At 45.6% G+C, this 26406-nt stretch overlaps 1 protein-coding gene across 2 annotated transcripts in view; it reads right to left on the bottom strand.

Annotated features, from left to right (window-relative positions):
- The window catches only part of MYOM3 (myomesin 3), an 87958-nt gene that overhangs the window by 12590 nt on the left and 48962 nt on the right, over window positions 1-26406 (bottom strand). The window contains exons 18-30 of one of the 2 annotated variants that reach the window (XM_036747030.1): window positions 26095-26282; window positions 24718-24844; window positions 23557-23735; window positions 21611-21725; window positions 20273-20429; window positions 15462-15571; window positions 11497-11541; window positions 11079-11215; window positions 10294-10438; window positions 9385-9444; window positions 8262-8329; window positions 5588-5698; window positions 1894-1975 (exon numbers count right to left, since the gene is read on the bottom strand). In XM_036747030.1, the coding sequence (XP_036602925.1) occupies window positions 1894-1975; window positions 5588-5698; window positions 8262-8329; window positions 9385-9444; window positions 10294-10438; window positions 11079-11215; window positions 11497-11541; window positions 15462-15571; window positions 20273-20429; window positions 21611-21725; window positions 23557-23735; window positions 24718-24844; window positions 26095-26282 (1524 nt within the window). Of the gene's footprint in view, window positions 1-1887; window positions 1976-5587; window positions 5699-8261; window positions 8330-9384; window positions 9445-10293; window positions 10439-11078; window positions 11216-11496; window positions 11542-15461; window positions 15572-20272; window positions 20430-21610; window positions 21726-23556; window positions 23736-24717; window positions 24845-26094; window positions 26283-26406 lie in introns of both variants that reach the window. The other variant, XM_036747029.1, reaches the window with a different exon arrangement.

Raw genomic sequence — 26406 nt, forward strand, 5'->3', positions numbered from 1 at the left:
ATTATTTTGTGATTAGAAAGTACTGTAGGAATTTCAGTGCTTTCACTGAGGTGGGACAAGTGCCTAGAAATTGGAATATGGTAGGCTGACCTCGCAACTAGGGTGGGGTGACTGAGTCTTTGTTCCTGGGGACGAATATAGAAGAAGGGTTCATTTCTTCCCTTTGGGGGTACTCCGTGTTGCACAGTATGTCTGCCTCTACTGCCTTATCCCTCCTGGGGGGCAATTCCCTCAGCTCCTCTTTGGAATCACACTTCTCTGCCAGGTTCTGGCTTCTTCTAACCGTCAAACCAGTGCAGTATGGGTGACCCTAAAAGAGGTAGGGCAATCCTGTCCTGCTACTGGGCGTGGGGTTACCTGGGATCAGTGGTAATATCAGGATGTGCTGGCCAAGGTGAGATTCTGTCTGGCCGCACTCCCCTGTGACCCCTTCCTTGAGACCTTCCTGGCAGTGGCAATGAAATATCTTAGGATCTCTGTCTCTGCCCTGGCACCAGTGAATTTGTCCCAGGTACCAGGATTCCTGACTCTGGCTCTGGTGGCATGGCGGGAGTGGGGGCGGGTTTGGAAGTTCTAACAAGGGGAGCATCGATTGTGCCAGTGTCTTCACTGGGAGTTTTAAGGATCCTGGGTGGTAGAAAGGGGCTTGGTGAATGTGGTAACTAGCTATAATTTAAAGGCACAGAGTGGATGTGGCTGAGGGTTAATCATTCCATGTGGAGAACACGTTTTGTGAAGTTGGAGGAGGGAAGAGCAGGAGGCTTTGGGGGTGGCTCCCTTCTGCCTGTATTATGACTATGATATGGAGGTAGCTAGGTGGTTCAGTGGATGGAGCACTGGACTTGGATTCAGAAAGACCTGAGTGGACATTTACTAGCTGCGTGACCCTGGGAGAGTCACTTAACCTCTGTTTGCCTCAGTTTCCTCGTCTATAAAACGGTAACATAGCCTCCGCCTCCCAGGGCTGTTGTGAGGATCAGATGAGGTCATGTTCGTAGCTTGGCACAGCGCCTGGCACGTAGTGGGTACTGTATGAATGTTAGCTATGATGATGATGTGGTGGTGGCGGCGGCCATCTGAGGGTATCTGAGTTGGGGAGGTTTGGGGCCCATGCTATCCCAGCACTGCCCTCTTCTCTACCCTGACTCAGTGCACATCCAAATGGGAGGCGGGGAGTGGGGCTGCCACAAGGGTCAGACCCATTCAGGTGCTGCCTGTTGGCATGGTATGAGCCTTTTAATTTCCTGAACCTAGAGAAGAATGTTTAGGGCATCAGGACAATGTGTCAGCAAGATGGTGATAATAATATTAATAGGTAACATTCACATAGCATCTTCTATATTATCTCATTTGGCTCTCACAAAAACCCTGTGCGGTAGGAGTTGTAATTATCCCATTTTGTGGGGGGAGGGGTGGAATCGAGGCTCAGAGAGGTTAGGTGATCTGCCCAAGGTTGCACAGCGAGTGGCGTCTGAGGCAGGTTTTGGATTCTGGTCTTCTGGTCTCCAGGTCTAGCACTCTATCGACTGCACCAGTCAATCAATACACATTTATTAAGTGCCTACTATGTGTCAGGCACTTTGCTAGTTGTCTCTAGTTAGATGGCTGGAAAGGGCCGAAGTGGACAATCCTCTCTGTGGGGATGGGAACCTCTGGGTATCCACATCTGTTGCTCTATCCTTGGGCAGGGTTGCAGGGGGAGACTATAGGATCGTGAAGCGGCTGGGGGGAAGGAGGAGGCAGCCCCAGCAAGGAGAACAGGGCAGCTGGGGATGAAGACAAACTGTCTCCTTCACAGTTTTGCCAGGCAGGCCACATTAGCAGAGTGGCTGTGTGTGTCACGCCCACCCGGGACCCCTACCTCTACCTGGACTCAGAGGTGCCTACCTTCACCTGTGAGGTCAAGGATGGTGTCATCTTCCCCTCGGTCATCCGAAATCACAGCCATGTATGTACCCTGGTCTTTTTTAGATATCTGGTAGTCGTGTTGAGAACATGTATGAGAGAGAATAAAACAGAAACGTGGCATTCAAGGCTCCTGATGAGCTGGTGACCCCTCTGCCTTCCTCATCCTCTCTCACACAACTGCCCAGAAGGTAACCTGTGCTCCAGACAAACCAGGCAACTCCTGTCCCCTACCTGGAGGCTTTAGGTCCCCTGCCAACTTTGTCAGAATACCTTTCTCCCCATCTCTACCAGTCAAGGCCGAGGTCAATACCAGCTTCACTACTGATTTCGATATCAAGATTGGAATAGGGACTGAGCCTTTAACTTCACTCCTATGGGGAACTCCCAGGTGAGAAAATTCCTTCCCATTTTAGGTGCCAAATAAATGTTTGTTGAGTGACTGTTTGATTCAATGCCTACTGTGTGCCAGGTGATGTGCTAGGTATAAAAGACAAAAAAGAAACAGTTCTTTCCCTCAAAGAGTTTACATTCCCCAGGGCATACATGACATGTTCATAGATACATATAGAGTAATACAAAGCAGTTTCTTTTTTTCCTTTTTTTTTTTTTTTTTGGTTTTTCAAGATGGTATTTTCTTTTTTTTTTAATGATTTTTTAAATTATATAAATTATTTTCAGTTTTCAACATTCACTTCCGCAAGATTTTGAATTCCAATTTTTCTCCCCATCTCTCCCCTCCCCCCACCCCAGGACCACCCCTTCCACCAATCTGCCCTCCCTTCTTTCACCCCCACCCCCATCCTTTTCCTCTCTATTTTCCTGCAGGGCAAGATAGATTTCTATACCCCATTGCCTGTACATCTTATTTCCCAGTTGCAAACAGAAGCAATTTTTAACGTTCATTTTTAAAGTTTACAAAGCATTTTCAAAACAGAGAGGAAACCAGCTGGTGGTCAGAGAAGGCCTCCGGTAGGAGGTGGCACCTGAGTGAGGCTCTGAAAGCAAGCAGGGATCTTGTGAGATTGAGGTGAGGAGGGCAGGCATTCCAGGGACCATCTATGCAAAGGCAGGAGGGCAGGGGATGGACTGGCATATTGGAGAAGTGTGGGAAAGGCAATAACCAATTTGTCAAATGCTTTGTTGTTTTCGGTTGTATCCTACTCTTTGTGACCCCATTTAGGGTTTTCTTAGCAAAGATCCTGGATTGGTTTACTATTTCCTTCTCCAGTTCATTCGACAGGTGAGGAAACTGAGGCAAATAGGGTTAAGTGACTTGCCCAGGGCCATACGACTATCGTGTCTGAGGCAGGACTTGAACTCATCTTCCTGACTCCAGACCATGCACTATGGTGCCCCCTAGCTGCCGCCTGTTAAATGCTTACCTGATGAAATAAGTCTGGAAAGCTGGATGGGACCCTAATTGTGGAGGGTCTCAAATGCCAGGCTGAAAAATTGGCAAGTGTTCTTGAAGCAATAGGGAGCCACTGAAGATTTTTGAGTAAGGGAATGACATGGCCACGTCTTTGCTTTAGGAGTGGAGCCTTCTGTGACCTCTCCCATAGAGAGTAACTCCTCCCTTTACTAAGCTCTGGGGGAGCATGCTTGTCTCTCCTAGACATTTGTCCTATGGTTATCTTTCCATTTTCCTTCGTGTCTCTGGCTTCCCTCCTTCCCCCCGTGAGTTTCCCAGGGGTGGGGGCTTTGCTTTTCCCCTTGCCTCCCTTTCAGAGCCTGGACCCAGAGTTTCTCTTAGGGTACTAGTCAGGAAAAATTTGCCTAACAAGCGAGTCCAAGGAGAAGTTCAGAGCTGGGGGCCTAGAGGGCCTAGGGGAAGACGGAGGAGAGAAGAGGCCAAGCAGACAGCAGCATCGGCGGCAGAAGGTGGACAGGTCAGTTCTCTTCTTTGGAACCTAGTTACCCATGCTGCAAAGTGGAGGGGGTCAGGATGAACTAGATGCACCCTGAGGTCCAGCTCAGACATGCTGATATTACGGTTTACAACCAGCCAGCCAACGAAGGACCTCTCCTTTTTTTTTTAAGTTTTAACAAAGGAATGCTTCTTTCCAAGGTATGGCAAAGATAAATAAACATAAAAACATTTCCTCCAGCACCTCAAGGCCTCACTCACCCCTGCACCACCTTACCCTCTGGGGAGTGGAAGGGGATGAGGTTCACAGCCTAGATCGATTCCTATACAGAGCAGTCCCAGATTCCAAGTTCTAAGCCCCCTATGGGCCTGGGTTCCAGGCCCCCTGACTTCTCAGGGCCGTCTTGCCCTCCTGGCAGGCTGCCCATTTGGCCTGGTGTCCTAGCTCCAAGGTCGTCATGGCTAGAGGGCCATCAGCACAGTCCACAGTAGGAGGGTGTGCCGCATTTGTTTTGCATGTTCAGAGGTCCTTGATCACAATTTGCACTAGAGCCCAAATTTAGACCTCCACCCCTGGAAGTTAGGAAAACAAAGAACTGGGCATTTTTTTTAAGTCAATGTTTCAACATTTTCGTGGTCCCAATTCAGAAGCCTCCAGGGAATGGAAAGGGAGCTGTTGAAGGTGTCATTGGATTTTGGGCAGGAAAGGCCCTTAGGGGTGGTCTCATCCTTCTCTCCTCATTTGGCAGAGGGGGAAAATGAAGCTCAGGAAAGGGAAGGAATTTGAATGAAGTCATACAGATAGTAAGAAGCAGGGCCAGGATGTGAGCCCAAATCTTCTCAACTCAACATCCCAGGCTGTGCAGGCCTCTGAGAGTGTGATGGGAGCAGCTGTGACTCATTCTGGTGGGGGTGGGGAGGGTGTGAGAATACCCTAGGGGAAGCTGGGGATCAGAGCTTTCCCCTCTTTCCATCCCATCCAGTTGGGCCTGTCATCAATCTCTGCAGAGCTCCCCATCAGCTAAGGAAAACATTCCAGACCCGCGGACAGAGGGCTCATCACACAGAACAAGGGCCAGGGTGAGGGAGAAGATTTATGGCCATTTTTCTCCCCTTCATAACTGCCATATTTACTTAGCTCCCTTGTAGGAAAGAAGTCAGCAGCAGTGAAGCAAAAAGTTTTGGCTTTTTAAAAAACTTTTTCCAGAGGAGGAATCATATTTCTTTCCTAACCAGACCTTCACCAGTGAGGTTTCTCTGAAGGCCACAGGGAGGCCTTGAAGGGGGAACTAAGTGTGATCAGCTTTCAGTTCTAGAGACACATGAGGATCATTAAATGACTTGGCCTTGGAATCACGGCTTAGAATATCAGAACTGGGAACCCTTAAAACAGAATATCAGAGCTCAGAGGGGCCTTAGAACACAGGAAATCAGGGCTGGGAGGGCCTTAGAACACAGGAAGTCAGAGCTGGGAGGGGCCTTGGAACACAGGAAATCAGGGCTGGGAGGAGCATTAGAACACAGGAGGCCAGATCTGGGAGGGCCTTAGAACAAAGAATGTCAGAGCTAGAAATGACCAGAAAACATATAATTCTTAGTGACAATTTAGACTGAACCCCTTATTTTTACAGAGGAGGAAAGTGAGACCCAGAAAAGGGAAGTGACTTGTTCAATTCCCGATGAGTTAGAAGCACAGCTGGGATCAGATCCTAGGCTATGTAACTCTCCATCCCCTGTTCCTCCTGATTCATCCCATTGCCAGCCTGCTTGTGCCCCATCACCTGAGCTCCGACTCCCTGGTACCATGCTTACCTCTGGGATCACTAGTAGGCCATCCCCTGTCTCAGCATTGTACTGGCCCTTTGGATTCTCCTTCTTCTGAAAGAACCACTTGAATCGAGACTCCTTCTTAGTGTTTGTTACCTGGGGAATGAGAGTGAGCCCAGAGGACATGAGTGAGGGCTTCCCTTCAAGGAGGTTGTATCTTCTTTTCTTCTATAGGGGAAACTCTATTAACCAAGTATTGTTCCCTGCCCTTGGTTTTTAAGAACAGGGCAAAAAAACAAGCCAGTTCTTCTTCATTGGGAGGCCTCATCTGGCCTTTAACATATACTGTTCTGTGCTTCTCTCTTTGGCGGTTGGGTCTTGGCTGCCAGGCAGTGCTCTAAAGGCCCAGACCCCTCATATATTGTTTAATCCTCATTGTGCCTACTACATTAAAAACAAAACAAAACACAACAAAACTAGATGTCCCTACCTCTACTAGGCTGGAAGTACAGAGGCCATTCCCAGTCTTGGTTCCACAGTCTCAGATTCTCAGGAAGCTGAGAGTACACATCTATACCCAGCCTTAGTAAATATTTGTTACTTTTCATATCAGGAATTTAGTCAAAAGAAACTTCTAAATCAGCAGTTCTTAACCTTCCCCCCCCCCTCCTTTGGCAGTCTAGTGAAGCCTATGGACTCAGAATCTACACACACTCATGTATATATGTGTGTATATATATACACACATATAATACATATACATATACATACATAACACATACACACACACACATATATATAAATTCTTAATTGAAGGAAATGCTAAATTATAGTTGGTGGTTAATGAAAATAAAAATACATTTTTTTTTCCTATCCAAGTTTACAGACCCCCTGAAATCTATCCAAGGGCTTACTGTGAACTCATTTTAAGAACTTAAGCCTGTTCTAGGGTATAATTCAGAGTCAATGGAATTAATCAAACAAATCAATCCACAAGCACTTTGGGTCAGTTGTTGGCCAAGGTGCTGGGGATGCAAAGGCAAAAATGGGACTATTCCTGCCCTCAGGTGGCTTAGAAAGCTTTGAGGTTCACAAGGCAGTTTCCTCCCAAACATGTCTTGAGGTAGGGGTTAGCAGTGAGAGCTGACATCTCCATGGTGGTTTAAGGTTTTGTAAAATGCTTTTTTATATTATCTCACTGACTCCTGATGACTCTTTGGAGTAGGTACTAGAGGTAGGGACTGAGGTAGGGAATGGACCTGTGATTTTATTGATATTGGGAACTCTAGTATGAGGAAGCTCCTTTTACAGGTGTTATTTTTCCCAGTTTATAGATAGAGAAACTGATGTTCAAAGAAGTTGTAACTTGCTGCTTCTTTCCTCTTAGGAAAAGGGCCATGAGACAAATTCTCTATCCCTCTAGCCCCCCATCTTGGGGTCAATTATACCTCATTGCCTTTTGGAGAAGTCCTTCTCCAAGTTATACTGCAGTTTACCCTGGGGTACATACCTACTTCATCACATCCAGGGGAAATCCCATTACCCTTGAAATCATTTCTCTTCCCCTCTCCCTTCTATTGACCACTTCCCCTTATGTGCTCAAGAATCCCCTCTGCTTTATAATGGGACCACCCCTCTAACATTGGCTCAAGGTAGGAGCCCCTTGTTCTCTCTTAGACCTTTCCTGGATCCTGCTCCCCTCCCTTTATGCCCTTTGCAGTACTTTCCACAATTTTGTTTGTTGCTGTCGAGTTGTTTCAGTCATATCTGACTCTTTGTGACCCCATTTGGGATTTGCTTGGGAAAGACACTGGAGTGGTTTGCCATTTCCTTCTCCAGATCATTTTACATGGGTTAAACAGGGTTAAGTGACTTTACTTGCCCAGGGTCACACAGCTATTAAGTGTCTGAGGCTGGATTTGAACTCATGAGGATGAATCTTCTATCCACTGTCCCCAGTTGTTGTCGTTGTTCAGTCATTACAGTCAAGTCCAATCCTTCGTTAACCCCATTTAGGGTTTTCTTGACAAAGATGCTGGAGTGATTCGCCATTTTCTTCTCCAGTGGATCCATTTTGTCAGGCAATCAGAAGTTAAGTGATTTACTCAGGGTCACACAACTAGGAAGTCTCTGAGGTTGGATTTGAACTCAGGTCTTCCTGACTCCAGGCTCCACTGAGCCACTAGCTGCCTCTTTTCCCCAATTAGCCCGGCTTATAACCCCACCATTCCCCAAAGACTCTCTTTTTATCAACTTCTCTCCTCTTCATTTTAGGGGTCCCCACTTTCCTCACCCTGAAACATGCCCACTAGGTTCCAGGGGGAATTTCTTCCATCCCAAGGTCATACTCAGATATGATTTCCCTCCTGGGAACAAATACATTACTCCTATTCACCTAGAAGTGGAAGGAGTGGAAGGAGTGCAAGGACCAGTCCTTGAGAATGCATTCTTCTCTTCCTGTCCCCTCACCAGTCACCCCACCCAAGGAGGTCATTACCATCAGTTTTCTGAGTCGTAGGTTCAGCCAGGCCTATTTGGACTATTTCTCAGACTGGACTATAGACTGAAGGAACTAAATTTTTGTCCTGGGAAAAAATGCACAGTAGACTCCCTAATTAAGAGACAGCAAGAAGGACCATTGGGTCTGGATGGGGAAAATCTTTGTCTCTCACTCTGAAGCCAGAAAGAGAAAGAACAGGGACAGAAATGTCATACTTGCCTTGCAAGTCAGAACCACTTTACATTCTTCAGTGACCTTCCACTTCAAAGGTTCCACAAAATGGGGACCTGCCAATGTAAACATACCCACAGACTCACGTCCAGTAGGGCTGGAGGACTGCCTGCTTGGCATCAACCAGCCCTGATTGGCCTCTGTGTTTTAGTAGTAACATATCACCCCCATCTTTACTTTAATCCTTTGCTTTGTTGAGGGACGCTGGGTTCTGGACCACCAAATACAAGTCCATAGATAAGTTAAAAAAAAGTAATTGAATGGATTTGTGACAGATTGTTGAGTTGGATTGGATTCTCTCTCAAGCCTAACAACAGAAACCTGATGGTTCACCAACCATCATCATCATCACCATCACCGTCACCACCATGGCTTCCTTCAAGACTCAACTCAAATGCTATCTTTTTCAGAAGGCCCTTTCCAGTTCTTCCAGGTCTGAGGACTTCCCCTCTCAGGTTACCTTGGGGGTATCTTCTTTATATCTATTTATGTGCAGGCTGTCTTTCCCATCAGACTGTAAGTTCCTTGAAGACAAGGACTGTTTTTGCTTTTTCTTTGTATCTCTAGTGCTTGGTATGGTGCCTAGCACATATTAAATAGTTAATAAATACCTATAGACATATTATTATTAATCATATCAAAGAAAAGGATGTAATAATGATCATGTTAAGGATATCATAGGACTATTAATTTAGAATTAGAAAGGACCTCAGAGGCCACCTAGATCAACCCTTTTATTTTATAGGTGAGGAAACTGAGGCCCAGAGAAGTTACTCCATTTGCCTAAGACCACAAAGCCAATGAGCATCAGAGGTGGTAATTGAACCCAAGTCATTTGACTGTGGAATAACAACATAGGTTGGCTTTTCCCAAACATTCCATAGAGCCCTGGTAGTCTGCAGGATGTAAAATTTAGGTTCCAGTCATATTTTGCCTTTAAAATATTAAATATGAAATCATGTACTTCAACAGACAAATGACCTTTGTCTTTGGTGTGGATATTCCCTTCAAAGATCCAAATGTCAACCCCACTGTGACTCAGTAGATGGTTTTCAAGAGTTGCTGGGTCCAAAAAAATTCCATCACCCAAGGGCCAACTGGATGCTCTTACCTTGTTTTCTCTTCCAGTCTCTCCGTTTGGCAGCTGAAGCCCTTAGAAGTTTATCAAAACCTGTAAAGGCCCAGATGGAGGGGAATGCCATTAGCCAAGTTGGAGGATGTCATCAAAGTCAGGATTTTCAACCAGTGTTCTAAATCAGAAGACTGACTGTTAGCTCCTTGAGGGCAGAATGTTTAGTTTTGCCTTTGTAGGCTGAGTCTAGACCAGTGACTGGCACAGACTGAATATATAATGAGGGCTTGTTGATTGGTTCTGAACTGAATCCTTGCTCTGAGTAGAGATTTTGCTGGAAGGAAGACTGGGTAACCACAGGAATCTTCCTGGGTGGGTGAAATCAGCTTAAATCCCACTTTTGTTTTATTATCCCTGGCACAGTACCAGGCACATGCTAGGCTCTTAAAAGATACTCGTTGGTTGGTTGCTCATCAGCTAATGTATTATAGTTGACAGATGATACACCTGGCTATTCACTTATCTTAATACATTAGCTAGGAGTTGAAACTTTAGTTCTCAGCTAACCTTGGTTCTCACCACTACTTTGGTCATTAATTGTCATTTCAGTGATCACCTAGCACCTTAGAGAGCTTTGGGGAGGTGGGAAGCTCAACTTTGCCTCCTTCTCCATTTTGCCTGGACAGCCTTGCTCAGAGGAGGGAGTGGAATGGTGGAATGGGACTTGCCTTTGAGGAAGAGAGGGTACCATGTGTGGAAAGCTGGCCTGGTGAAGTGGAAAAGGTTCCTGGGGACCACACAGGATGCCTGGGAGGTCAGGCTTGTCTCAGAGGTTGTAGAAGAGGGAAGGAGGGAGCACCTACTTCCTCATAGATTTGTTGACATTTCTTCTATGCTGTGAGCAATCCCTGCAAAAAGTCAGTCGGGAGTGTGTCTGCTTTTACTTACTATCATCAATCAGGGCCAGGGAAATCTGGTTCTTAGCTTTTCCATCCTGGAGCTGAGCTGTGTATGTTCCCATGTCTTCATCAGAGAAATTCTCAATAGTCAGTTCCACAAGTCCCTTTTCTCTGTCAAAATTGATTTTGTGTGACTGGGAAAACAAAACAGAGAGGAAAAAGGACTGCAGTGGAAGTCAGGAGAAGTGGGTTTGAGTCCCATTTCCGCCACTTAGGAGCGACAAGGCACTTAACCTTTAAGCTTTAGTTTCCTCATTTTTTAAAACAAAGGGTTGAACTAGTTGGTATCTAGGATCTAAGCTCCCTTTTCCCCCTCCCCCCACCTCAATTCAGCTTCTGGCATGCCCAATTCAACAAACATTTATTAAGTACTTGCTATAGGCAGGGAACTGTCCTGGGTGCCAGGGACACAAAACCAAAAATAATATGGTCCCTGGCCGCGCCCCCTCTCTCTCCCCCACTGCATAGCTTATAGTCTGCTTAATACGTGTGTTGAATTGCTTAACATCTATTCCAGAATAAAAACTGCATTACATTGCATGATAAGTGGTAGCCTACTGTATATGTAAAAAGATTTCCCCTCCCCCCAATTCACACACAAAAAATTAAACCAACCCAGGTCCTCTGATTCCTGGTCTAGGATGGCTTTTGTTATTCTACACTGCCTCTGTGCTGATCTCTGTTAAGGATGCTGTCCAGGGAGCAAAGGGAATTAGGGAAGGAGGCTGAGTTGGAGGAGGGGAACCTGTGTTTAGGAATTCTGAACACACTTACTGGAGAGCTGATGAGCTCTTTGTTATTGAAGATTAAATGCAGCTCAGCCGCAGGCGATAATTTTTCAACCTCCAGCCACAGGCGAACCTCTCCATGGTCAAGGATATCAATGTTCCAGCCAGATATCAGCTTAATCACTAGGAAACACAAGGCAAGGACGTGTTTGTTTGGCTCTACCATTCCTTCCCTCTCCCTTCTGTCTCCTATTCCTCCTTCCTTATCGCTTTGATACCACCTTTGAGCTCATCCTTAGCATTCAATAATTAAAATGGTCTTGGGAGTCTTTTCTACATTTAGGAGTCCTGTGCTCCAGACCAGGGATCTCAGCTTCAGAACGAGGCCCGGTGATATCTTTGCCCAGGACATGCTCTCTGAGTCCTGAGCTGGACAGTTCTCCACCACAGATCTCCATACTCACCCGGGTTTTTGATCTCATGGCTCAATTTCTTCAGCTTTTCTAGTTCTAGAGCAGGAAAGAGCAAGGGGGAGATCAAAGTGAAGTCACAAATCAACAGCCCAAATACCATCCCACATGAGATGTCCCCTAAACCTTACATAGGGCATGATGGCCATCAAAGGCCATCATATGCATAATAAGGCCTCTCCAGGCTCCATTCCTGATTTTTTGGACTTTCTCTACCATCCTCCCCTCATGGGGACCTTCTCTGCTCCATATCTTCTCCTCCCTGCCCTGAAAAGTTTTCTTTTTATGTGTGGTCTTCCTTCATTAGAATGCTCCTTGTGGGCAGAGACTAGCTTTCTTTTTGTTTGAATTTGTAACCCCAGCTCTTAGCACAGTGTCTAATAAGCACTTAGTAAATGGTTGTTGATTTGACTTAATGGAAAGAGTTTTTAGTTTGGTGTCGAACTAGGTCCAAATCCAAGTTCTGATACTTGCAACCTGTGTGACTTTAAGCAGTTTCGTGGAGCATTTATTTTCTCATCTGTGGAATAATATGATTGGATGAGATGGTCTCTAAGGGACTGTCTAGTCAGTTCTGCAAACCTGTGCTCTTATTTGATTCTCACTGAATCTCAGAGTTGAAAGGAACCTCAGAGTCCATTTGGTTCTACTGGTACCTGGACTCTACCTCCCCTCCACTGCCCGTCCATCAAGTGGCCTGCTGCCTTTTCTTGGACACCTCCAATAGGGAAGGGGTTCCCAGGAGAATAGGGGGAGGACTCTCCTGAAGAAGCCTGTTCCACTTTGGAATAATTCTACCTGCCTAAATGTGCTTCTTTACAATATCCATTGCTTCTGGTTCTGTCCTCTGGGCCAAGTATTTCTCTCCTGTGTGATCCCTCTTGAGGTACTTGAAGACAGTGATCATGGCCTCTGCTGACTCCTACTCCTACCCACCTTGCCCTGCCAAGTCTTATCCTCTCAATGCTAAGCATTCCCAGTTCATTCAATGGATCTTTTTGTGACATGATCTTTTGGCCAGTCCTTCATCATGAAGAGAGCACCTGACCTGGAGTCAGGAAGACCTGAGTTCAAATGTGCCCTCATATAACTAGCTGTATAACCTTAGGCAAGTCACTGAATCCTGTTTGCCTCAGTTTCCTCATCTGTAAAATGAGTTGGAGAAGGAAATGGCAAATCACTCCAGTATGTTTACTAAGAAAACTCCAAAAAGGGTCACAAAGAATCAGACGCAAATGAAAACTCCTAAACAGCAATAACAAAAATCGTCCTGGTTGCCCTCTCCTGGTTACTCAGCTGCTTATCGATGTCCTTCAGAAGACTGGTGCCCAGAACTGAACATTGTCTACTCCAGATGTGGTCTGACCAGACCAGATTACGGCAGGAATGTCCCATCTCCAGTCCTAGACACTGGGTCTCAATTAATGCAGTCTTGGGTGGCCTTGACCTTCTTCTGGGCTTGTTAGACTCAAACTGCTTGAGCTTGACATTCACCAAAATGCTCAGTCAGCTTGGTGTCAAGGTGCTGGCCTGGAGTCCAGAAAACCTAAGTTCAGATCTGGCCTAGGTACTTATTAGTTGCGTGACCCTGGACTAGTCACTTAACCTCTGTGTCCCTCACTTTCCTCATCTGTAAAGTGTTGATAATGATAGCACCTACCCTGGAGGGTTGCTGTGAGGATCAACCAAGATAATATCTGTAAAGCGTTTAGCACAGTGTCTAGTACATAGTAGGTGTTATGTAAATGTTCACTATCGTTATTATTACATCTTTTTCAGATGGGCTGCTATGCCTGTTGTGGGGGAGGGGAATGTAGGATTTACACTGATTGCTATTAAATTTCATCAGGTTGCATTTGGTCCGATGTTCTAGCGTCTTGAGATGTTTCTGGATTCAGATTGTGTCGTCCAGCATGTCAGCAGTACCTTCCATCTCCGAGTCATAAGAACGTCATCTATGTCTTTATTCAAGTCAATGATAAAACTATCAAGGTCAAGATTAGATCCCTGGGGCACTTCACTAACAACCTTAAAAGTTGACACTGATCCATCAATGACTACCCTTTGAGTATGGCCGTTCAGTCACTTCTGAATCCACCCAAGAATGTTGTAGCTGACACCAAATATCTCTGTATTGCCAGTACAAATAGTGTCATGTATCTTGTTAAGTATTTTGCTAAAAATACAGGTAAACTATATCCATATCATTCTCTTACTCTACAAATTTGGTTATCCTGCAAAAAAAAAAAAAAGACATGAGACTAGTCAGGTATGAATGATTCCTGATAAAGTCATGCTGGCCCTTAGTCATCACTATGCTTTTACTAGATGTTCGCTGTCTATCCCTTTACTCAGAGTTGTAACTAAGGAGGGCTGGCTGGGCTTTTGCCCAGGGGGGCTAAAATTTATAGGGTGCTGACATACTACCCAGGGCTTGGTCCTTTCCTCTGGTGACTGAGTCTCTCTTCTCATCTCCCCCTTTGCCATATCCTTCTCAGTGAATAGTCCTTTAAGGCACATAGAAATCTGAGGTATTCTGGGATGTACATCCTCTATCCTAGCAGCCACATTCCTGGCCCCTCATACTCCTGCCTGCTATGTGCCTCCCTCTTGCCCCACGCACACAAATTTCTACTTATATATTTGCTTTTAGTAATACAATCCCAGTCTTTCCAGGAATCCTCATAACAGCCCAGAAAAAGGGTCAGGTCAAGTATCATCATGTTGCATTCTCCTCCTGGCTCTGTTCCTGACTTTCTTCGGACATCTAAACCATGCCCTTACTACAGCTGGCTTAGCCTGGAATTTCCCTGAGAGCCTGGGACCTCTGTGCCAAGGAGGAGCCTACCACACTCAAGGCCCACACCATGGAATAGCCCTCTGCCGGACCTTTACTTCTCCCCTTAGTGATTCCTTCCTGGAGCCTCCATTTTGTGGAGGGGCTGGGTGGGGCTAGGCTGCCTTCATTCTCCTCCTGGTCCTATTGCCAATATCCTGTGGACTTGAAAATGTTACCCTGTGCCAGACACCTCCATTCTTTTCTTCCTACTCCCATCCTTTTTCAGCTTACCTTTTAAAATCTTACCTCATTATAATGTAAGCATCTTGAGGGCAGGGACTGTCTTTCTTTTTGCTTATATTTATATTCCCAGCACTTAGTAAGAACTGGCACAGTACCTGGCACATAAGTGCTTCATAAATACTTATTTAATTTCATTCATTTTCATTATCTCCATTTTACAGATGAGGAAGCTGAGGCTTACAGTGATGAAGTGACTTGCCTAGCATCACACAGTGAATTAGGGACAAAATTAGGACTAGAACCTATGGCTCCTGAGAGCAGAAGCTTAGGGAATTTGTGTTCCTTCCAGACTGAAAGTTAATTTTTCTCTCATAGAATCACATAATGTTAGGACAGGAAGGAATCTTGATGAGTCCAACTCTCTTATTTTATAGACAATGTAGGGAAGTGACTTGCCAATCATCATACATCTGGGATTCCAGTCAGTTAACTAGCATTTATTAAGCATCTACTGTATGCCAGACTCTGTGTTAAGCACTAGGAACACAAAGAAAGGCATAAAACAGTCCCTGCTTTCAAGGAACTCACAGTCTAATGGGGGAATTGTTCAGTCATTTTTCAGTCATATCCAACTCTTTATGACCCATTTGGGGTTTTTTTTCTTGGCAAAGATACTGGAGTAGTTTCCTTCTCCAGCTCATTTGACAGATGAGGAAACTGAGGCAAATAGGGTTAAGTGACTTTCCCAGGGTCACACAGTTACTAAGTGTCTGAGACCAGATTTGAACTCAGGAGAATAAATCTTCCTGACTCCAGGCCCAACACTCTATTCACTGCACCACCTATCTGCCCAATGTGGGAGACAACACACAAAGCATCACCACTAGGCCAGTGTCCTTTCCACAACTCCACACTATCAGGGGTGGGGGCAGCCTACCTTCCTCAGTCAGAGTATGACTTGCTGAAATGTCTTCATCCGCATCTGTGACTGTTACTGAATAGGTTCCCAGGTCCTCTTTGCTTGGTTCCTTCAGGATAATCTTAGACCTAGAAGGGAACAAAATAGGAGGCTCCATGATTAGGCTCTTGGATACCCAGAAGATCATTTCCCTGGGTTCTCAAACACATCCCACTCCCCCTCACCTTGATCTCAAGGCATCTTAGCTGGCCCCACAAAACCATGAAGGCAGTGTAGTACAGGGGAAAATGTGCTAAGTCAGGGGACTTAGTTCAATCCTTGGCTTTCCAACTTATCAAGTGACCTCTAGCAAATATGCCTTTCTCTCTCTGGGATTCAGTACCCCATCTGTAAAATGAGGGAATTGGACTAGATAGCCTTAGAGATCTCTTCTAACTCATAATCTATGATCCTATGAAATAGGACTGCAGGATGTAGGGCTAGAGATAAAATAGTAGGGATCCCCCAGGTAGGGATCAGAGATCAAAAAATGAAGAGCCATAGCTAGCAATTTTGGAGCTTGGGCAAGAATGAAAGGCACTCTCATGTCAACCTTGAAATTCACAATGGAAAATTAATACAAGAAGTAAATTAGGACAAATTCAGTTGAGCAGGATAGACAATTAATAATAATAGCCAGCATTTATATAGCATTTTAAGGACTGCGAAGTTCTTTATAAATAGCTCATTTTTATCTTCACAACCACACTGGGAGGTGGGTGCTATTATCCACATTTTATTTTGTTTAATAATTTTTCAGTCATGTCCAACTCTTCGTGGGGTTTTCTTGGCAAAGATATTGGAGCACTTTGCCATTTCCTTCTCCAGCTCATTTTACAAATGAGGAAACTGAGGCAAACAGTGTGAAATGACTTGCCCAGAGTCACATGGCTTATAAGTGTTTGAGGCCAGATTTGAAATCAGGAAGATGAGTCTTCCTGATTCCAGGCCCAGCACTTTATGCACTATGGCGCCACCTAACTGTCCCCTCCAAGTCTCTTACAGTTAGTTCTAAATGCTTTGAACTTAATGAGTTTTGAGTTCAGAGCTTAAATTGGCAGTGAAACAAAGACCTGTTACAATTTGCCAATGAAAGGGGAGTAGAGTAACATGGGCCCATCTAGACCAAGACAGTCCTCATCTCTGAGCCATAGCTATCTTATCTGTAAAATGGAGATTATAAAATGGCACTCCCTACCCCTCCTCCATATTCTCTCCCTCCTTCTACCCCCTCCCCCACTATTGTGAAGACACAGTGAGATAATGGATGTAATGTGCTTTTATAAACTCTAAGGCAGAGTACTTATTGTGCTCTAAGAAATGATAAGAAGGATAGTCTCAGAAAAACATGGTAAGACCTCTATGAACAGATGGAAAGTGAAGTTAGAAGAATCCGAAGATCACTGTGCACAGTAACAGCAAAGTTGTAATGATGATCAACTGTGAAAGTCTTGGCTACTCTGACCAATAAAACGATCCAAGACAATTCCAAAGGACTCATGATGAGAAAATGCTCTCCACCTCCAGAGAGAGACCTGATGGACTCTGAGTGCTAACTGAAGTACCACTTTCTTTATTTTTCTCACTTTTTTTTTGAAATACAGCTAATATGGAAATAGGTTTTGCATGATTGGCATATAATTATTATATTGCTTGCCTTCTCAGTGGGTGGAAGAGGCTGTGGGAGTGGGGAGGGAGAGAATCTGGGACTCGAAATTTAAAAAAAGAATGGTTAAAATAAATAAATAATGATTTAAAAATGCCTATGAAGTGGCAGCTAGGTGGCGCCATAGTGAACAAGAACCCTAGACCTGGAGTCAGTTAGATGTCAGATTAAATCCTGCCACAGACATTTATTAGCTGTGAGACCTTGGGCAAGTCACTTCACTGCTGCCTGCCTTAGTTTCCTCAACTGTAAAATGGGGACAATAGTGGCACCTACCTCACAGGGTGGCTGTGAAGGTTGAATGAGATAATATTTGCAAAGTGCTTAGCATAGTGTGTCACAGAGTAATAGTAAATGTTAATAAATAAATTAAATTAAATTAATAAATGCTTGTTCCCTCTCTTTTCTCCCTATGGAAATGCAAGTGTGGCTCTTGCTCTTTTTATTGTCTCAGAGCAGTGCAGTGAATAGAGGTGGTTTGGGAGTCAGAAGGACCTGAGTTTGAGTTCTGCCACTGATACCTTCTGATGGTGTGAGTCTGGGTAGATGACTTAGCCTCTTGGTGTCTCCCTCAAGTTCCTAAGAAAAGGTGTTGATCTGCATTGGCAGAGGAGAGTTCTTCGTTGGGAATGCCCTACCTGAAATCATTATCAGGGTCAAGGAAAGAAATATTGCAACAAGGGCTTTCTGGAAGCCAGACCACCTGCCGTTGATGTTTATTGTTATTAACAGGGAAGTTGAGAATAATGTTTGGGTGGGCATGTCAGGCCTCATCAGAAGAGGAAGAAGGCAGCACCCTAGAAGGACAGGTGGGACTGTAGGGGCCCCTAAGATTCCCCTTGAGTAGGCAGCCACACGCTAAGGGGCAGTGTGTAGCTCTGATGCTCTATCCCCACCAAGCTGACCCAGATGTGGGCTCCTCCTGGGTTCGGCAGATAAGACAAGCACAGCCACAGGCCTTGAAGTTAGGGATATGGCCTCAGGATGGTTCTTTAATTCTATGTCTACTTGGGATCTGTGATTCCCAGCCCTCCCCTTCCCTCCGCCCTCCATGATTATTCTTCTACCACAGAAGACGGTACCATATTTCTTGGCATTTAATAATCTGGATGAACAATGCCTATGGATGAGTCCCAGTGTGCCTCTCCTGTTGGCTCCTGGACACCAGGGACCCTGTCTTCCTCATCATCCCCACCTTCCCAGAGCCTAGTGCACATACTGGGAGCTCAACAGATGATGGAAATAACAAGATTGGATTTCTCTACTTTGCTCCTTGTTTTTTGTGCTGACCTATTCACTGCTGCTTGAAACCCAAGACTGGACAGACAAAAACAAAAGACCTGTTTCAATAGGATCAAATAATAAAATCATAGGATGGTTAGAGACGGAAAGGACTTTAAAACAAAAGATAGGAAGGCTGGAAAAGAACTTAGAATATACCTGTTGGAAGAGATCTTAGATTTAGACCTGGTAGTGACCATAGAGTTCATCTCATTCAATTTTCCCCAACCCCCACCCCCAATTTGCAGATGAGGAAACTGAGACCCAAAGAAATCAGATGACTTGCCCCAGGTCACATGTGTAAGAAGTAGGATTTGAACATGTCGAAATCAGCTCTCTTTACACTCTGACCAGCCTGCCTCTAACAGAATGGTTTGGACTGGAGGGAACCTTAGAACATAGAATGTTGTAGCACAGTAGGTTAGTTACTGGAAGAGACCTTAGGGTAATACTGGGTCAGAGCTAGAAGGTGTTATGGAGGCCAAGGGGATAGCCTGGGCTGGGGTGATGGGAGAGTGGCTGGTTTCAGTCTTAGGAAGCAGTCTGATGATGCTCCTGATGGTCGGAAAGAACCAGGAAGGGCTACTCTTTCATTCCTCCCTAACCCTTGTTTATTAGGAGATGTGACTGTTTGAAGGGCTGATGACTGGTCATCTGGGAAATGGAATAGATTCGAGAAGAAAGGAGGCAGATGGCAAATAATGAGCAGGGATTATATCTATTGCCTATCCTGCAGGCAAGGATAAACAGTTCTTATATAAACAAGGTTTGTCCCAAAGACAGAGAGAGGCAGGACTGTGCTAACACAAGCCAAAGGCTATATAATGATGGAAAAGCACAGTTAAGGCAGGATATCTGGGGATGGTGACGAGCTGGGAAGAAGAGGGGAGGAGCTAACCCCGTGAGCATCAGGATGGTGGAGGAGAGGACAACTATAGGCTTGATAAATGTAAGGGCCACTGTTCCATCATTAGGACTTGAGCTGTGTGTGCAGCAGGCCCAAACCTCCTCTCTTTTATCCAGAGCTACAGAGGCTCAATGAAGGGCTTAGATAAAGCCAAGTTTCTTCTAAGTTATTTTGTGTCCCCGGGAGGGAAGGCCAGGAAGCAATAGAAAGCACCTGAGAACATAGAATGCTAGACCTGAAAGGGACATTAGAACAGAGGCTATTAGAGCTAGAAGGTACCTTAAAATGCAGAATGTCACATCTGAGAAGTCCCTCAGAACACAGGATGTCAGAGCTGGGAGGGGACCTAGAACACAGAGTGTCAGGGCTGGGAGGGATCTTAGAACACAGAGTGTCAGAGCTGGGAGGGGCCTTAGAACACAGGATGTCAGAGCTGGGAGGGCCCTTAGAACACAAAATGTCAGATATGGGAGGGCCCTTGGAACACAAAATGTCAGATATGGGAGGGCCCTTAGAACACAGGATGTCAGAGCTGGAAGGGGCCTTAGAACACAGAAGGTCAGAGCTGGGAGGGACCTTAGAATAAAGAATGTCAGAGCTGGAAGCCCCTTAGAACACAGAGCTGAGAGAGACCTTAGTACACAGCATGTCAGAACTGGGAGGGGCCCTAGAACATAGAATGTTGGAGTTGGGAGGGCCTTTAGCACATAGGATGTCAGAGCTGGGAGGGGTATTAGAATATAAGATGTTAGTGCTGGAAGCCATATTATCAGATCACGTAATACAACTCCCTTATTTTACAGGGACAGGAGTTGAGACTCAGAGACTCAAGTGGCATGCCCAAGGTCACCCAGGTTAGCGGTGGCAGAGCTGGGACTAATTTCCCTACAGGAGCAGTGACAAAGAGCTGATGGCTGAGTTGTTGCCTACATATACCTGCAGATGTCATCTTTCACTGTGACTCTCTTTGGGTCTGGAGGCCCCTCATAATCCTTTGCCCATTCAAACTCAGAGGAATCTGGAGCCTCAGGGGCCTCAAAAGCCAAGAAAATAGAGCCTTCTTCATCCACACCAACCTTGATTTCCCTGGCATCTGAGGAAAGACACAATACCTCAGTCCTCCACAGTACTTGTGAGCTGCACCAGGTCCCCACACCAGTCAGCGTTCATGCTCCCAGAGACTGCATGTGTACAACGGCCAGGGCCATACACCAGAAGGAACAAAAGTAATGCCTGGGACCTCCCTCCCTCTCAAAGTCAAAAGAAATTCCTTAAGGTCACATGGCGAATCACTGGTACAGTCAGTAGTAAAACCCAGGCATACTGATTCCCAGCCCAATTCAACCATGCTGAGGGTAAGTGAGGCAAAGTAAAGAGGAGAGGAGGAAGGAGACACAGAACCCCCTTGTATAGGATGGAAGAATTGGAAAGAGATTCAGCATATATTGTCAGAGGATCCTTAGAACCCAGAGTATCCCACTTAGACAGGGTCTTAGAGTACTGGATGTCTGGGGTGGGAGGGCCTTTAGGATACAGAAGGTCCAAGCTGGTATCTTATAACTGGTAATGTCAGGGCTAGGAGGGATCTTAGAATGTTAGAGCTAGAGGGGCCTTAGAACATCAGAGAAACCTCAGAACATAGACTATCACATGGAGATGGATCTTTAGAATGTAGGAGGTCAGATATGAGGGTAAGGGGGCAAACCTTAGAACATAGAATGTCAGAGCTAGAAGGAGCTTTAGAATGTAAAATGTCAGATCTGGAAAGGGCCTTAGAACATAGAACATGTCTGGCGTGGGGTGGGGAATCTTAGAATGTTAGATCTGGAAGGGATCTTAGAATATAGAATTATAGACTCATAGATTTGGAGCTGCAAAGGACCCCAGAGGTCAGCTAACCCAACTTCCTCTTTTTACAGATGAGGAAACTGAGGCCAAGAGAGGGACTCCAAGGACTGGGGGAGAAGGAGAAGCCAGACTGGGCCTAAACATGGGCTGTACATAATTCCCAAAGTGAACTTGGAGAGGAAAATATGAAATGTAGAAGGAGAAGATGGGGGCAAGGGGAAAGTTAGGAGGTGGTGTGATGTGTGGAGGTGTTGGGATGGGGGTTGGAAAAAGGAAGAGAGCAGAGAAGGAAGAAGTATATAGAGGGGGGCAGGGGAGGGCAGAGGAGGAAGGGCTTGACAATGTCCTCAGTGTGACTCAGTGCCTTTCTGCCTTCCCAGTCTTGACCACCCCACCCTTAATCTACTCTCTTCTAAGCCCCCCTACCTGGTTTATCTTCCATGAGTACAGGGTCAGAGGGCAGAGATGGCTGCCCTATCCCAGCTGAATTCACAGCCTGTACCTGAAACTTGTAACTTTTTCCTGGTTCCAAATCTGAAACCTGAGGAGACCAAGAAAGCTCTGTTACCAATAGCAGAAAACCAATTCTCCATCGCCAGGAAAATGCTGGTCCTGTTAATGCGGTGGGAGAAAAACAGGTGTCCCATGGTCTGGGGGCAGGTGGGGCCCTGACCTGCAGAGTCATCTTGTTGGGTTATGGCCAAGGACATGTGGCCAAGGGGAACAGGGATACAATGACTGAATCCTGTTTCCCTGCTCTCCATGAGGGCTATTAGCTGTCCTAAATGGGGGCATCAAAGACCAGCGATTTAGTCATAGACTTAGGTAGACAAGTAGGACTAAAAGGGACCTCAGAATACAAAATGTCAGAACTGGAAGGGACATTGGAATATGGAATGTTAGAACTGGGAGAGCACTTAGAACCCAGAATGTCAAATCTGGAAGGGGTATCAGAACATAGATGTTAGAGATGGGAGGGGTCTTAGAACACAGGGTGTTAGAAGGGATGTAGAATGTCAGAGATGTTGGAACATTGATGCTGGAAGGATCTTAGAACACATAATGTCAGAGCTGAAAGGGACATTAGAACATAAAATGTTAGAGCTAGGAAGGACCTCAGAACGGGGAATGGGGAGGGACTTCAGACAGAGAACATCAATGCTGGGAAAGAAATTAGAACACAGAGTTATAAAAAGTAGGAGAGGCCTTAGAACAGAGAACATTGAAAGTGAAAGGGGCTTTAGAACATAGGATGCCAGAGCTGGGAAGGTTCTTAAAACGCAGAATGTCAGAACTGGGTGGGCCCTTAGAATATAAGATGTCATGGTGGGGCAGGGCTTAGAGAAGAAAAACTCAGCATTGGGACCTCATGGATCACAATCCAGCCTTCTCCATCATTTTACAGATGGGAAAATTGAGGTCCAGAAATGTGAAATTATTCAAGGCCACACAGACTATTAATTGAAGAGCTAAAAGTCTCAGGACTTTTGGCTCCCAATATCTTGCCCCATTGTATTAATGTGTAGAATAAAACCCCAGCTACCTGACTCTTGAGTCTGGCACTTAAAAGTAGCCCCCTCCTGGTTATCTGTGCTGATCAGGAGCCTTCCAGCATAAAGAATCCAAAGCAGGAAGAGGTAATCTCCACTTCTATTTGGCTATGAAATCCCTCCTATGATTGGTGGATGGAAGAGGTGGAGGTGGGAAGAGTTTTATCTTCCTAATTCCTTCTCATTGATATTGATTTTAAAAATGACCCAGTATTTCCTGAGCTCACATCAATTGATCTCTCAGAATGTGGTCTAGAGCAGGCTGGGAGACTGGCAGATGCCCTCCTGGGTTTGCACACTGGCCACAGAGAAGCATCAAAGAGACAACTGTCTCCTGCCAGGTTGTCTTTGATTACTGCCTGCTGGCCTGGGAATAGTGAATCTCATAAGCAATAGATCCCTTTGCCCTGTTAGGGACAGCTGTTCCTCTTAGAGAGTCATTGCCTTCTCAACCTGGGAGTCAGGAATTTTGAGTTCTATTCTGGATCTTAACTGGCATACTGGCTACCCTCCTGACTCTCTGGGCTTCCATTTCTCCTAGTGTGTAGAATAAGGGTGGGGAGTGAGCAAGTAAGAGATTGATCAGGGGGACAACAAATCAATGGATACCCCATAATCCATTTGATGAGAACCTTTATGAGACCAGTCCACCCCCAATGGAACCAGAGTGCACTCTGACCAAAGTTGTCCGCATGTAAAGCCATCAAGTGGACTGAGGGGACTCATTGGTTCAGGGGGATGATCAACTTCCCACTGCACCAACAAGATCATATGTACTGGAGGAAACATGGAATCATGTATGAGCAAGGGACAGGTACTCACTCTCAGGTGGGTGTCTGAGACAGGACCTGGGACAAGTGGCTTCCATTTCTCAGAACCTTCTTCTTGGACACTCACATGGTAGCCAGTGACGGGCCCCGCTCCTTTGTACAGTGGGGGTTCCCAACGCAGCATTAGGGAACTGGCCCTCACCTCAGAAGCCCTCACATCATATGGGGGTCCTGCAGGAGAGAAGAGGGAGATATAGGAGGGGAGGGGAGGTTTGTCAATCAGTCAGCATGCCTGGCACTGGAGAACTCACCTGGGATGGTGGGGGTGGTGGGTAGTAGTAGTAATAGTAGCAGTAGTAGTGGTAGTAGTAGTGATAGTAGTGGGATAGTAGTAGTAGTTGTAGACTAGTAGTAGACTGTTACTACTAGTGGTAAACTGTTACTACTAGTACTAGACTAGTAGTTGACAATTACTACTAGTAGCAGACCAGTAACAGTATAGTAGGAATAGCAGCAGTATTTATGTAACACTCTACATCTGCTATTTCATTTAATTCTCACTATACTCCTGTGAGGTAAGAGTTACTATTATTTCCATTTCATAGATAAGGAAACTGAGGCAGACAGAAATTAAGTAACTTGCCTATAGTCACACAGCTAGCAAGTATCTGAGGCTGGATTTTCCTCACTCCAAAGTCTAATACTCTTTGTTGGAGTGACGTAGAATGAGCTAAGATTTGGAAAATCGTGGAGTTGAAATGAGCTTACTGATGGCAACTGCATGTCAGGCTCTGAGTACCTAAGACTGTGAACGTTCTATGGGGTTGTCTCAAACAATGGGCAAGGCCCAGGTTGTGGCAGGGGATAATGAGTCAGCTCATTAACTGGGAATAGTTTTGTTTTATTTTTTCGCTGCGAAACTCAATGCTTCATCTATGGATTGAACCTCCAACCTACACCTCCAGTAGATTGTAAGGTCCTTGAAGGCAGGCATGATTTTTCTTTGTATTCTCCATGACTATCGCAGTGTCTTGCACATAGTAGTTATATAATGAATACTTGTTGAACTGAAGTGAGTTGAGTTAATGAATGCAGAAGCATGGACAGGAATAGCTTGGTTAGTGGGACAGGGAAAGAGAGCATGGTGATGCAACCTGGTGGCCACCTCTTCATTTGGCCCGGGGAGATGTGTGGGGCTGAGGCAGAGCCTCACCTGGCTGGGCCATGGTCCACTCCTTACATTCAAACAGGTCGCTGGGCTCTGAGAGTTCGCCTACACCTGCCCAGTTGACTGCTCGAGCACGGAACTCATAGAAATGTCCCTCCTGGAGGTCACTGATCTTCAGGGAAGAAAAAACATGGAACACGTAAGGGTGAGGGCAAGAAAGGGCTGAAGCACTGAAGAGGTATGGGAGAATGAGGGATGAGGAAGAAAGGGCAGGTAGATTTATGGGAGAGTTCAAACAAGCCTCTCAAAGTGAGATGTGCCTCTTCAAGGCACAGCTCAAGGGTCACTGCATGCATGAAGTCTTTCCTGATTCTCCCAGAAGTTACTTTGTATATATCTAGTATTGACTTCTTTGCATATATATATATATATATATATATAATATATATACATATATATATATATATATATTTTTTTCCTCTCAGTAGAATGCAGGCTTCTTGAGGGCAGGTTCACTCACCCACCATATGTCAGAGGCTAGACTTGAATCCAGGTCTTACCTTCCTGACTCTATCCATTATGTACACTCCCTCTCACTTGACACATAGTAGGCCCTTGATAAATCTTTTTGAATTGAATCAAAATATTTAACTTTGAGATGGTTTCCTTTGGTCTAATCAAGGTGAATTAAGAGGAGACAAATTTATGGCAATCAACTCAGACAACACATGCCTGAGCTCAATCTGACTTTTGGTTTCTCTTTTGTTTTAGAGGACTCCCATCACAGAACTAGCATAGATAATTGAGAGTTGGCTGACCCTATTCAACTAATCCTATACAGTTCCCTATGACTTCCTGGATCAGATATAAAATCCTCTGCTTGGCTATTCAAGTCCTTTATAACCTGGCCCCTCTCTACCTTCCCTGGCCCCTCCCTACCTTTCCTGGCCCCCTCCTATCTTCCCTGGCCCCTCCCTACCTTTCCTGGCCCCCTCCTATCTTCCCTGGCCCCTTCGTACCTTCCCTGGCTTCTTACACCTTAAGATACTCCCCTCCAAGAACTCTGATCCAGTGCCACTGGCCTCCTTCCTGTTCCTCACACAATATGCTCCCAGTGACAGGACTTTTTCCTGCCTGTCTTCCATGCCTAGGACTCTCTCCTTCCTCTGCCTTGCCTCCTGTTTCCTTCAAGTCTCAGCTCAAGTCCCACCTTAATCACATCGCCCTCCCTCTGAGGCAGCCCCATTTTAACCTGTGAGCATCTTGTTTGTACGTGGTTGTTTGCATGCTGTGTCCCCCATTAGATTATAAGGCCCTTGAAGGCAGGGACTGTTACTTTTCTTTGTATCCTCAGCAATTATCACAGTGCCCAGCACATAGTAGGTACTTAATGAATGCTAGGCTGCTTTTTCGGCTGAATACCTTATAGACTCGGGTAGGCACTGGCTGCTGATTGACTGGCAGCCACTCGGGCGCTGACTCCTCATGCTGGTCCAGGTAGTAGCCCAGGATCTTGCCTCCGCCTTTGCGCTTTGGGGGCTTCCACCCAATAACCATGTCATTCTTCCCGCAGGCCAGGAGGGCAAATCCATAGGGGGCAGAGGGTGTGGCTGGGGGTGAGGGGACAAGGGTGAGAGAGAAAAGACAGATTTAAAGCCAGCACTTTTCTCCAGGCAGCAGCATTGGGGGTTGAGAGAAATCTTGTAGAATGTCAGGACTGGAAGTGATCTTAAT

This window comes from Trichosurus vulpecula, chromosome 2, assembly GCF_011100635.1.
Source record: "Trichosurus vulpecula isolate mTriVul1 chromosome 2, mTriVul1.pri, whole genome shotgun sequence".
Lineage (NCBI taxonomy): Eukaryota > Metazoa > Chordata > Mammalia > Diprotodontia > Phalangeridae > Trichosurus > Trichosurus vulpecula.